Source organism: Haemaphysalis longicornis, unplaced genomic scaffold (genome assembly GCF_048455015.1).
Source record: "Haemaphysalis longicornis isolate Haplotype H1 unplaced genomic scaffold, Haemaphysalis longicornis Haplotype H1 scaffold_4, whole genome shotgun sequence".
Taxonomy (NCBI): domain Eukaryota; kingdom Metazoa; phylum Arthropoda; class Arachnida; order Ixodida; family Ixodidae; genus Haemaphysalis; species Haemaphysalis longicornis.
Window position 1 is genome coordinate 40,560,965 of NW_027526361.1, and position 12,736 is coordinate 40,573,700.

At 48.2% G+C, this 12,736-nt stretch overlaps 1 protein-coding gene across 1 annotated transcript in view; it reads right to left on the minus strand.

Moving 5' to 3' along the window:
* Positions 1-5,572: 5,572 nt before the first annotated feature.
* LOC144179727 (uncharacterized) overlaps positions 5,573-12,736 on the minus strand; it is a 41,653-nt gene continuing 34,489 nt past the window's right edge. The window contains exons 5-6 of the mRNA XM_077708171.1: positions 10,367-10,538; positions 5,573-8,727 (exon numbers count right to left, since the gene is read on the minus strand). Coding sequence (XP_077564297.1) covers positions 6,115-8,727; positions 10,367-10,538 — 2,785 coding nt within the window. The 3' untranslated portion in view covers positions 5,573-6,114. The remainder of the gene's footprint in view (positions 8,728-10,366; positions 10,539-12,736) is intronic.

The following is a 12,736-nucleotide window of genomic DNA, read 5'->3' on the forward strand; positions in this document are numbered from 1 at the left end:
TCTTTTATCTCAGAAGCCTGCCGAGCCGTATCAAACCTGTTTAACCGGAGTATTTATCGAGAAAAGCCGCGGCCAAGCAGAGGTCTTCCGCTCAGCAGGCGAACCTGGCTCGCTAACCGTTGCCATCGCCGCACTCTCGGCTCCTCCAAGTAACTCTGCGCATTCCCAGGCGTTGACAAAGACGTGCGCTCCTAATCTTTTTGTTTTATTTCTGGGCGCGGAGCGGGATTGGTGATGCGTTTTTATGACCATTTCTTGGTCGCGATGACGACGACGTATGTTACCAGCACAGCTTCTTAGGCCGAGCTTTGTACGTCCGTAGCACCGAACAAAATCGAAGCGATCCCCCCCCCCCCAAAAAAAAAATGTGGTTATGGAGGTCCCTGGAAATCGAAACCAGGACCTTTGCGCCCTGAAACCGGCAACCTAACCACAGAGCCACTCCAAAAACCCTACAGGTGCCGGGTTAGCAGCGACGGGGAACAATAACAACTGCAGCCAATTGGGAAAAAGCGCTTCCCGTGATCGGAGTCCTATTGTGAATACTGTTCACGCCTATGCTTACTTTTAGTTTTCTGTTTTTATTATTTTTAGGTACATGATATCACATATTATTGCTGCTAGTACCATGCTGTAAAAAAAAAAGCCTGCGAACTGATGTATATCCTAGTGTATGTTAACCTAACCATGTATAAAGTTTGGAGACCACACTCTATTTACATTTGACGTTTTGCCTGTATAGTTCTCATTGATATACATGTTTTCTCTGTTGTTTCTCTGTATTTGTTTCTTGTACTTATGTTGATTTTCTTCCTGTTGTGTTCGGGTGACTCCTGCGATTTAAACACATGATTGTTTACAAATATTTACCCTAACTTGACGTATGAACAGAAACTACGTCAGAAACTCTGTATCGAAAAGGTTTCGTTTTTTTCGCTTTTTTATACCTCGCTGTTTTATATTGAAGAAGCACTGTTGGCTGACGTTGCATGCCAGTACGGGGGGCCCGGGCTTTCTTCAAGTGAAGCAGTTCACTTTTTGCCGAAACTGAACGTGCACAATGGGCACCTCGCGTCATGAAACCGGCGTCTGTCCCATTTCGCTATCACCGCATTCCAGGCGCCCAGTATTTCCTTTAGATTTGTAGCGAGGGCGTTGGCTTTGGACTTGGCTGCTGGTCCAATAGCGCGTGCGAACGCGATCCACTTTGGGATGGATGTAGAAGACTGCCGACGAAACTGTCCGGGCCTGTGAGTCATGGAGAACTTTCAGCGGCAAGTTCGGAAATAAATTGGGGGTTCAGCAGCCGGGTCTCCGACGAAGGGAGAGGGGCCGCCAGCTCTGCCGTTTCTCCAGCCTCGCTCCACCAGTGCAAGCTGCGCCAACGTTTTTATGACCATTTCTTGGTAACGATGACGACGACTCCCTTTTCTCGTGATGGGACACAAAAGGCTTTCACCTCAAAGGCTACTTTTTTAAACATTTCTGTGAAACAAAGATCATCGAGAAAGACTTACATCGAAATGTTCCCCCTGTAGTAGGCGTCTTAATACAGGACGTCGCGGGGGAGGGAGGGGAATTTTGTGTCGTTATGCTTCTCGTTGAGATATATCACGTCTGCCACTTCACCGGCCTTAGGTGGTTCCCGGGACAAACGGCGCTGGTTGTTGACGGCCGGCCTCACGGGACCGCTAATAAAAAAAAATGGCTCCAATCCACCCTAGAAAGGTGGTTGGACTGCGAAGCTGTAAACGACACCCACAATGATTACCCATGCGGCGTCACTTTAATTCGCACACGTGGCTCTACTAGAGTGAAACCAGAGACTCTGCCAGCCGTTACCTGGCATTCACCGGGGCGGAGTCCCGAACGCAGCAGCGTCGGCAGAAAGGAAAGCTGCCGACGCAGCTATTCCTCTCTCTCATTGCCTCCCCCTCACTCTTGTTTCATGTGACGCCTCCAATTTTCGCCCTCCCCCTCCTCCGCCGCTGAATCCAAACCACCGTCTGTCTCCCCGTGTCCACGTGTGTGCGTAGCTTAGTCGGCAAGACGACGGGCTCTCGCTCCACTTCTCCATTCCGGCCAAGGTACGATTCCCTGGTGGTGCCAGTAGTGTGTTTGTGTAGCCTGGGTGTAGCCAGTAGCCAGTAGTAGCCTGACATGTTTGTTTGTGTAGCCAATAGTAGCCTGGGAGTTTCCTGCTGACGCGGACACGAAAATTTCCTTGGATGGAGCCACTGAGCCACCGCGGCGGGTTCTAAGACACTTTTGATTCGTGTTCAGTTTGCAGGCGACGTGTCATTTTTTGCGCCTTTGTCGGATGTTTGAACTGCTCCCAGGTCACGAAAGAAGAATATATATAGCAGGGGAAACGGCGCGTTGCGGCGGGCGTGGGCGAGCGTCAGGGTATTGTCACAGGGAAAACCAAAGCCGACAACAGAGCTTCGTAGCTGCGACGCCGAAGGAGAGGTTAGCGGCGCCTGATGGACGAAATAGTACCGGCCACAAGTCATTCCGGGTCCCGCAGTGAACTGCAGCCGATCGCGGCGGTAGCGCGGTTTCATCTCCCTCGACAGATGCCGCTAGCTTAACCTAGGCGAAGCGCTTCTGACATTATCTGGCCTCCCTCTAGGAAGCGTCGTTCCCCTCCTGTCTAGTTCTTACGCCATGTACCAGGTACAAGAGGTATTGCCTATTTCGAATGAAACTGGGCTCCAGTTCATTCTACGTGGTGCGAATTTCACATGCGAATTCGCAGATGCGGCGCTGCTTGTGCGAAAAAGAAATTTCCAAATGTTTCAAAGAGTAGAAATTCTCGTGGGAACGGCGCTTGGCATTCGAAAATTTGTCGCGGCGATGAAAATAGAAAAAAAAATGTCGTTTTGCCAAACGAGCGGCACCGTATTTGCGAATTAACGGGCGAAATTCGCACCATGTAGAATGGGCTTTAGGCGTAGTTGAGCCGTCTGTGAAAATGAGGATTGCGGCTGTGTACAGACGGCTAATGTGATCATGCGTTAAAGGGGCAGACAACCGATTTCTGTCGGGTATATTTTCTTTATTCAAAATTAAGGGCATCACTTATAACCTTCTAACTCGAAACGATGTTTCTGGTGGCACCCTAGAACTTTAGAAATCGAAATTTATAGACCTACCAGCCACGCGTGTCCCGCCAAAAGAAATGCCAGCAACCGTGACAGTGAGCCGTGCTGTGACATTCTTTTAACTGCAGGTGAGAATAAAAGCGGTGTTTGAAAACTTGTCCCCGGCTGAAACAGCAATAATGTGTTACCTTTCATATTCCTTCATGCGATTTTTTAACCACGCGTTGAAATTGATAAAATTGTTTGGATTGTTAGTGTCGCGTTTAGACACTACATGTCACCGTCCTTCATATTTCAGAAATCTAGTGCAAAGCTAAAATTATTTTCGCCTGTTTATTTGAAATCCCTTGCGGTTACCCAGTTTTTAAAGCGCTGGCTCTCATATGAGTTGAAGGACAGGTACTCCACAAAAATCGGTTGTCTGTCCTTTTGTGCCGCACTCTCCGTGGAGCTCATTCTGAAGAATGTCTGCGCCTGGTGTGTAGAGGCTGCACAGTCCATGGCAGGAGACGAGACGACATTGCTTGTGGTGGCTGGGAGGGTACGGAAAGATCGTACGTCCGCTGGGCTTGCGCGGAACTGGAGTTCTCATTTTTTAAAGTGCGTGTTAATAATTATGTTTTTTCATGCTGCCTATGCCTCAAATATACTAGCAATGTTTATTGGAGCTGAAGCACATTCAAGGACGGGCGACCAGCTTCCATGGCAGTTGGAGAGCACGATGACTCCTCAGGAAAGACGGGTCACACACGGAGGCGTTTGTTTCTGGCCGCATCCAGCAGCATTCTACGTGTGGACGTCAGCTTCTAAAGCACATGGAGGCTGTTTACCCTCCTCCGCAATTGTCCCTCAGCCTCTTAGTTGCGTGCATATGGCGACGACTCCAAGCCCACACCTGCTACAAACCCCCTTCCCCTACCACACACCCCCTACAACATACCCCTTCAACTGCCCTACCTGCGGCGTCTCTTAATCTTACAGGGACGCCGCAGCATCGCAATGAACCCCCACCCACACTCACTACCTCCTTCTTCCCCACAGTATTGGGAGAGTGGCCTGACCAGCTCGCGGCTTGAAGACCAAGAAGTTATGGTCAATCGGGCCCCAGCAGTGGCTCCTGCTAGCGGCCTGTTTGAATGAGAAAACGCCATACACGTTTCTTTTCTTGTGTGCGTTTTTTTTTTTTTTTTTTTCATTCGGCTGCAATAACCGTTTTTGTCCACCCCCCGCAATCTGCCAGAGGCTCAGTTCGTATCTTCAGCCAAGAAAATTGTCGGGAAATACTTACGATATCAACACACCAAGCCTGGGCTGCACCTTATATCTCTCGTTTACGCTTCTTCATCATCATAATCATGAGCCTGTTTGTGTCCACTGCAGGACGAAAGCCTCTCCCAAGGGTTCCCAGCCACGCCTTTCGAGTGCTAGCTGAGTCCATGATTTTCCCCCAAATTATCGGAGCTCATCTCTCCATCGAGTTCTCGGCCGACCCCTATTGCGTTTGCGGTCTATTAACAGCCACTCTGTCGAACGGATGATCCACCTGTTTGTCCCTCATTCGCATTACGTGATCAGCCCATGCCCATTTCCTTCTCTTAATTTGAACTATAATGTCCTCCACCTTAGCCACGTTTACGCTTGGTGGATCATTAATAAAAGCTTGCCTCATTGTCCTTGTTCCACCCATAGGTATACATGTTAGTATGGTGTACAAAAAAAATGTACGGGCTTACTGATGCAATCTGTACACCCGGACGCAGCTTAGTATGAAGAACTTGTGGCGGCAATCACCGTTAACGTTGTCTTTAGCCAGATGGGCAGGCTGGATGCTTTGTCAACAGATCTCATAACCGGTCGCGATTGTGGGCAGCACAATCAAGTGATCGAGTCTAGATATTTATGTTCGGGATAGGAATCCAGTGTTCTCTTCATTCAACTTCTATCCGTCGTTATCTAAGGTTTCGTACTTAAAGTTCCCTAGTGCTCGGTCGTGGCCGATCAAAATCAGGAATTACGATTATTTGCCGGCCCCTAGAGAGGCACAGGAGTACTGAGGGTAAGGAAAATAATTCTTTGACTTACACTGGGTGTTGCACTGCTACTGAACGAATGAATTAACCCCTACATATGATGAGTGAGTGAGTGAGTGAGTGAGTGAGTGAGTGAGTGAGTGAGTGAGTGAGTGAGTGAGTGGATATGTGGACGGATACTAGCATATAAACAGCCCACGCCCAACACTGCGTCCTGTAAGGTTCCGCATTGTTTAATTCTAAGTGACAACAGCAGCCCAGCTGTAACGATTATAAACGACAACTTGTGCTAGATTAGGTTTATTTAAAAAGCGGCCTTTTTTCCTTGCAATGTCTGTTTTAATGTACAAAAAGTGGAATTAGAACAAATAATATCTAGGCGAGAAGCAAACATGGAAAGCAAGACATATTTTTCTTTTTTCCACTGTACAGACGAAGGCAATGAACCAAGGCATTTTATTCGTTCATGAAAATTGTGACATGGTACGACTAAACCAAAAGTAGACAACATCAAGTCAGACAATACCGTGGACTATTATTAATGGTTGCTGTACATTCATGAGCTTGGGCGTTATATAAAACTATATAATTTGCTTGCTTTCGCTATATCATTTGCTTGCTGGGTTTCTCTGGCTCAAACTTCAAATGCACGTGTACGACCTTAAGGAGCTGTTTGTTTTAATTAGATTTTACGCCTCTTTGATGCTCTTCCATACTTTAACCACAAAATTTCTGAGTCTTCCAAAGCGCATTGTAGTTTAACGTGTGAAACGGTTAGCACTGAGTTATCAATACACATCAAAATCAACGTATAGAAACAGTTCACCACAAGAAACTTTCAAATACATGTTGCGCAGTTCCAATTCTCGTTCCTTCTGAATAAATAAAAAACGGGAAGCGTAAGAAGAAATGCCAAGCCTGAAGTCCCAATGTCTCTCCAGCCATCCACAGTTAGATATCGAAACTTATATTTTCGATACCTAAGAGTAATAGTCAATTGGAATGGCTTTACTTCCGGTGCCTTCATCATATTCTTCCTGTGCGTCGACGTCATCGTACGATGAAGGCTCATTTGGGCTGCCTGCTGGGTCTTCGTTATCGCCCCTGCTTGGAATATTTTCTGGCTCACTTGTTGACTGAGGTTCCTCGTGATTTACTTCCGGGATGTCATCGGTGACTTCTGATGGCCCTTGCCCATCTGGCTCGCCTTCACTTCCAGGTGCTGAATCTTCAGTTGCCTTGGCTGTGTCCTTCTGCTCGGATGCCACCGCTTCAGGCGCAGGTTCGGCTGGTGCCGCCTCTGGTTCAACTGTCGGCTCGGATGGATCCTTCGCAGGCTCTAGCTCACGTGCAGAATCCGTAGGTTCTTGTTCAGGCTCTGGTTCGCGCCCCGGTTCGGCTGCCTCATCTTCATTTTCTGGCTCTTGTACGGTGTTTGCTTGGTCTTGTTCGGGCTCGACATCGCGTTGAGGTTCAACTGTTTCTTGCTCAGGTTGTGAGGACGCAGTTTCATCTTGCGGTTCTTCGGGTCCTGGTTCGGCTGCAGTATCAGCGGGACTTTTCGCCGGTTCCGGTGCCCGCGCTGGCTCGGTTGGTTCTTCAGCTGGCTCGGCTAATTCTTGGGCTGGTTCGGTTTCATGCTTCGCGGGTTCTTGTTCAGGCTCTAGACCAGATTCTTCCCGTGATGGCCCGGGTGTCTCTTTCGCGCTTTCTGACTCATTTGGGTGTTCCGGTTCGACTAGATCTTTTTCTTGTGTTTTCGCGGGCGCTGCTACGTCTTCCTGGTCTAGTTCAGGGGAGCGGTGTACTGGCTCAGTCGGAATTTGCTGCTCTTCTTCACGTTCAGTCTCGGCTTGTGCCTTTTCCGATTCTTGTTCTACCTCAGGCAGGGCCCCAGCTGCCTTTTTTGCGGGTTCCGACTGCGGTGCACTTTTAGGGTCGGCTCGCTTTTCTGCAGGTTCAGACTCCGGTAGAGGTTTAGGCTCGACTGCCTCTTCGGTAGGTTCCAATACTGGTGACCCTTCAGCGTGGGCTTGTTCTTCTGTAGGTTCTGAATCCGGTAGAGGTTGAGGTTGTGCTGACTCCTCAGCAGGTTCCAATTCTGGTGCGCGTTCAGGCTCGGCTGGTTGTGCTACAGGTTGGGATTCCGGCACTCGTTCAGGCTCCTCTGACTCTTTGGCGGGTTCCAACTCTGGTGCACTTTCAGGCTGGGCTCGCTCTTCCGTAGGTTGTGACTCTGGGAGAGGTTCAGGCTGGGTTGGCTCTTCTGCAGGTTCCACTTCTGGTGCGTGTTCAGTTCCGGCCGGTTTTTCTACAGGTTGTGATTCTGCCGCCCGTTCAGGCTCAGTTGGCTCTTCGGTGGGTTCAAACTGTGGTGCATTTTCAGGCTCGACTCTCTCTTCTGGTGCTCGCTCAGTATGGGATGGCTCTTCTTCAGGTTCCAATTGTGGTGCGCCTTCAGGCTCGGCCTGTTCCTCGGCATGTTCCGATTCCGCCGCATTTTCAGGCTTGACGTCCTCTTCTGCAGGTTCTGATTGTGGTGCCTGTCCAGGCTCAGATGGCCCTTCACCGGGTTCTAACCCTGGGGCACGTTCAGGCTCTGCTGGCTCCTCCTCAGGTTCATTTTCTGATTCACGCCCAGGATCGGCTGGTACATCTGCAGGTGTCAGTTCCGGTGCACGTTCATGCTCGGCTGGCGCTTCCGTAGGTTCTAATTCTGGTGCCCGTTCAGGTTTTAGGGACACTTCTGCAGGTTCTGATTCAGGCAAAGCTGTCACTTCGATTGGTTGCTCTGTTTCTGGTGCAGATTTTGATATTTCTTCCGCTGGCGTGGATTGTGGTTCACTTTCAGCTTTGGCTTGCTCTTGTTCAGGCTCCGCCTCTGATTCAGTCACCGGCTCTCGTGTCTCTACCGCTGGTCCTGGCTCCGGCTTACGCTCAGGCACCACTGGTGTTGCTGTAGGTTCAGACCCTTGTTGATGTTCGGCCTCAACTGGTTCTGTACCAGTCTGCCCTGACTTAGTTACGGTCTCCACTTGTTCTTTATCTAGCTCTGGTACATCTGCATGTGTTGCTGCATGTTCTCTGGGTTCTGGTTCTGGTTCACTTACAGCCTTTTCTTCTTCTCTTTCTGGCAGCGTGCTGCTTTCAGGCTCAGCTGGTCGTTGTTCTGGCTCAGGCTCGCTCTCAGCTTGCTTTTCTGTTGGTTGTAATTCAGGTTCAGGGTCGCCTACTTTTTGTTCAGGCTCCGTCTTCGGTTCAGGCTCAGGCTCAGCCGGTTTCTGTGTAAATCCTGGCTCTTGTTCAGAGTCAACCTTGGTTGAATCAGCCGTGACATCAGTCGATTCTTCTACGTCCTTCACTTCCCCTTGGGAGACTTGTTCGGTTTCAGTGTGTTCGGGTGAAGGCTCTGGTTCCGAGGGCTGGGGCGCTTGTTCAGGCTTAGGTTGTGGAGTATGTTCAGCAGTTGTAGCAGCATCCGGATATTGCGTCGCCTGCAGCTCGAAGCAGTTTGCCCGATCGGGATAATCGCACACCTTTAGCTCATAGTTGAATTGTAGGTGTCCGGGGCATAAAAACAGCAGAGGTATTCCCTGAAATAGGAAAGAAAATAAGAAACAATATTTTGAAGCGAAACTGTGTTTTTTACAGTCGATCCGAGAGGATGTAGGTTTCTTAGACAGCGCGCTTAGTAAAAAGGAAAAAGCCGTATGGAGCAGGTTACAAACGGGAGTTTTTTCCAAACACTTTGCTGTACAGCTACAGCCATTTAGACCATCGTACAAATTTAGACCACCGTGAAAACGTTTAGACCGTAGTGCAAATTTTGCGATGACGTAGCAACTGTGTCCACATGGTGTGGACATGTTCGGCATTGTACGAAAGTACGAATACTTTAGAAACCAGGGAGGCCTTGCTTACGCAACCCAGATCTCAAGAGCCAGAAAGAGATCATCGGTCAAGCCCTGGCTGCTGCTGAGTCCCAAAGGATTCCGACCGATGGCTAGGGGTGACGGGGGAAGATTGTTCCATCGTGAATTGACTTGTGGGCGAATAAAACTATTCCTACTCCTGTCTAAATTGAAGGCCTGCGTAAGTTTCTCACTCCATCGACCCGATAGACCTACATGTATACGTGCAGCTGCGCATACATTACATTATATTTTTTTTCAACTGTTCCTTTCTTGTTTGCTGTCTCTTTCTGGCAGATGGCTGCATACGGCGAGTTATTTTTCATCATCTTCTAATCTTGTAGCATCATTATCAACAATAGTTTGTTCGCTACAGGACAAAATGTGCTTATAAGCTCCAACTATACTCATGTATTTTCAGGTAGCTCGGTTCTTCGCCCATTGCCTTCTTCACACCCCTCAACGTATAATTATTTACCTCTTTCTTGATTTTTCCGGCCGTGCAGCATAAATTTTGTTACAAGTTTCCTTTCCCAGTTATATGTCACCCGCGTCACGTGTCCCGTCCGAATCCAAGCCCTCATAACATGAACCAGGAAGTATATATTCTAACTGGCTTCAGTAGTCCATGATATTCGCTCCCTATTCCTGTATGTGACAACCATAATATTACTTCTTGTCATTCTTTGGGTTGATCCAAGTTTACTAGAAGGAGAGAGTGGGAGAGATTTGTGACTGTTACGGACGAGGTCAGGCCTGCCCGTATACAGTGCTGACTGCGTGAGGGGAAGTCACGTGAATCAGAAAAAAAATGTTACAAACGACAAAAAATAAAAATAAAATACCGAAGATAAATTTAATGAAACATCCACTGGTGGGTCTTTAAAAACGCGTGCACATCCCATCCCTCTCCCTCCCGAGCTTGACACTCGGTCATATACGCAAGCCTTGCACCGCATTTCGAAGCTCGTGACACGGCGTTTCTCGCGCGCCCCTCGCACATTGTTCAATGAATGCTTTGCGTTCTGTCTCTCTCTGTGGTCATATCTGCTCGCTGTAGCAGCGGCAGTGGCTGCATGTCGTTCCTTCTGCTGTCCATCGGTATCGGCATTTTGTCGCCGTCATTCCCATTTAATTCTCTTTTGCTACCTATTCGAATGTCCGGGCTCTGGCTGCACATTTCAGTTTACGACGCCTACACGGCTAACAACGTTTGGTTTGGTGGTTGGCTGGCAACGTGTACGATGTGCCCACCCTTCGACTACGCCAGCCACCCCACTCTTCGGCACTCTGTCGGAGCAGCTTGAACTGGGTGTCTCACCTGCGAGCACATATAGAAAGTTGAGCAGTTGTAAGGGTTCGGCAGTATGGTGACCACATCGTGGGTGTCGTCCACCGGCGGGCAGCCGAGAAAGTACCGGCCATCTTCGGCCCCAGATGGGCACCACGTCAGGGCCAGTGCCACCACCAGGGTGGTGGATGCCTCGCTTATCCTGCGCACGATCGGGGGTGGTTATGTCTACATTGCTACACTATCACTCCACCCCTGTCCTCAAGAGGGATACATGTTCCTTTTCACACTATTTTGGCAATGGTGACACAGTTACGCAGTGCGTAGCTCCGCCATGACGTTGCACATATCGTCTTCATTCAAATATTCGTCCGAATGACTGTTTCATAGTCAGGAGTAATTAGGGGTGAAGTTTATCACCGAACATGGCTGACTGAATTTAGGGAGGCGACCAATGATTGGCCGGGCATCAGTAGTGTCTGACCATCCGGGTAGCATACGGACGGTGCAGACGCTGCACTGCGGTGCTGTTCTGAGTATGGCTCTCGCAATCGCTTTGCCGTTGTTCTGGCAAAGTAAGGCTGCTTGGAAACGAGGTGTTTCGCAGCCTCATTTCGTATTTGGTAAACGCATACTGCCTCTCCCCTTTTCACCGTATAGATTACCCCCTGGACAAATTGTTTACCAACCATCTTTCCAGGCTGTGTGATAAATTGAGAATTCGTTATTCTTAATCTTTTAACGACGCATTTTCGGGCCCGCTAATGCTCTTGAAGGATCTTTCTCTCGCGCTTGGGGTTTCACTTGCAGGTTCTATACCGCGGCAGAAATTCGTTAGCTTGGTTTTTTTTTTTTTTCCATGTTAAAAGAAACACTGCTACGTGTATATTGGAAGCCGAATGTGACTTTAAGCCAAATGTTTTTCAAGAACCACATCGTGCTATTATGCGGCTCATTTAAGGCGAAGGCCCATGAGCCGCATAAAGTGCTCCATTCCGCGAAGTGGTGTCTTTGTTGTTGTCAAAAAAATGGCCGCCACAGTAAAGAGTAAATAAATTAAAAAAACGCATCTGTGATCCATAAGATTTGAACCGGAGACAATACGGTAGCAGCCCGGTGCACTACCAACTCTTCTCTCATTTTCTCTTTATTTTTTCTTTATTACATGGCAATCATACGTATTTTATGCGCTTACAAGGCGCATTTTATAAGCAGTCTAAAAAAATTCACAGTTTAAGAATAAGGACAAGTCATAAGTTCGAAATAAAGGTCCTGAAGGCACACACGCGCATCAAGAAGGTAGAGACATTGCGGGGGCACATTTTGGGCAGCATAGACGCTTCTTACCCACCCACATTGCTCTTGAAAGAGTGGTTTGGTTGAACGAGGAGATCCCGCATGGAGATCGATCATGCGGCACATCCACAAACTGAACAGATCATTGGAACTGCACGGTCTTTTTCCACCGGAAGAAATAGAATAACATACGGGGTGATGTCTGTGTCTTTCTTCAGTGTCCGTTGTAGAATTTCCCAGAACACTGCGTGTCTACACATCACAAAAGAATGGTCCACAGTTTTTGAGGTTGATTACGCAACCTACGGCCCACAGACCACGGTACAAAAAATCCCTTGGAATGTAGCCGCGTTTTAACAGAAAGGGTTGACGTATGCAATTTAAAGAAGAACGTTTTCGCCGCCGGCTGAATGCACATCCGTCTAACACGTGATAAAACAGTGTCATTCCTAACATTCAAGTATGGCTGACGATACACATACGTACAGGGAACACATTTTCCAGTAATACACGGGTTATTTGCTTCCTGGGGAGGTCAAACAAGTATTCCAGTGATAAACATACTTTCAAAATTTTGAATGTCCCGCACTTCTTTAAGAAATCCACACTGAGTCCTAGCCACAACTGGTCCCTGCAGGAGCAAATAAATACGGCAAATGTGCGCCCATCCAACGTCGATGCACTTCCGGTAGGAACGGGTGGTTCATATTTCTAGTGCAAAGAAAGCTGAAAACCAGTTGCTGCACAAAAATATGGAAGCGTTCAAGACCTCCAAACTCTAAGGGAAGGAACAGATTATCTTTGCTCATGGACTCAAAGCGTGAGCTTCTTTGCACGGAAGACTAGCCCTAAATGTCTCAAAGTAACACCCTACCTACACATTGTTCCAGCGTAGAACAAAAATTGTTGTCGTTGTTGTTGTACCTTTCATTGTGACACATACGCGCTTAAAGATACTGTAGTGTGTGTAATGCTATGGGAGTTTATGCTCGCACACGGACGCAAAAAAAAAAACGGAACAGCTAGCTGCTAACAGCTCCGCTGTAAAAAAATTAGAAAGTTGGGAGCACGGTTGCTTGGTAGCGCGCTATTGGATTACTCGAA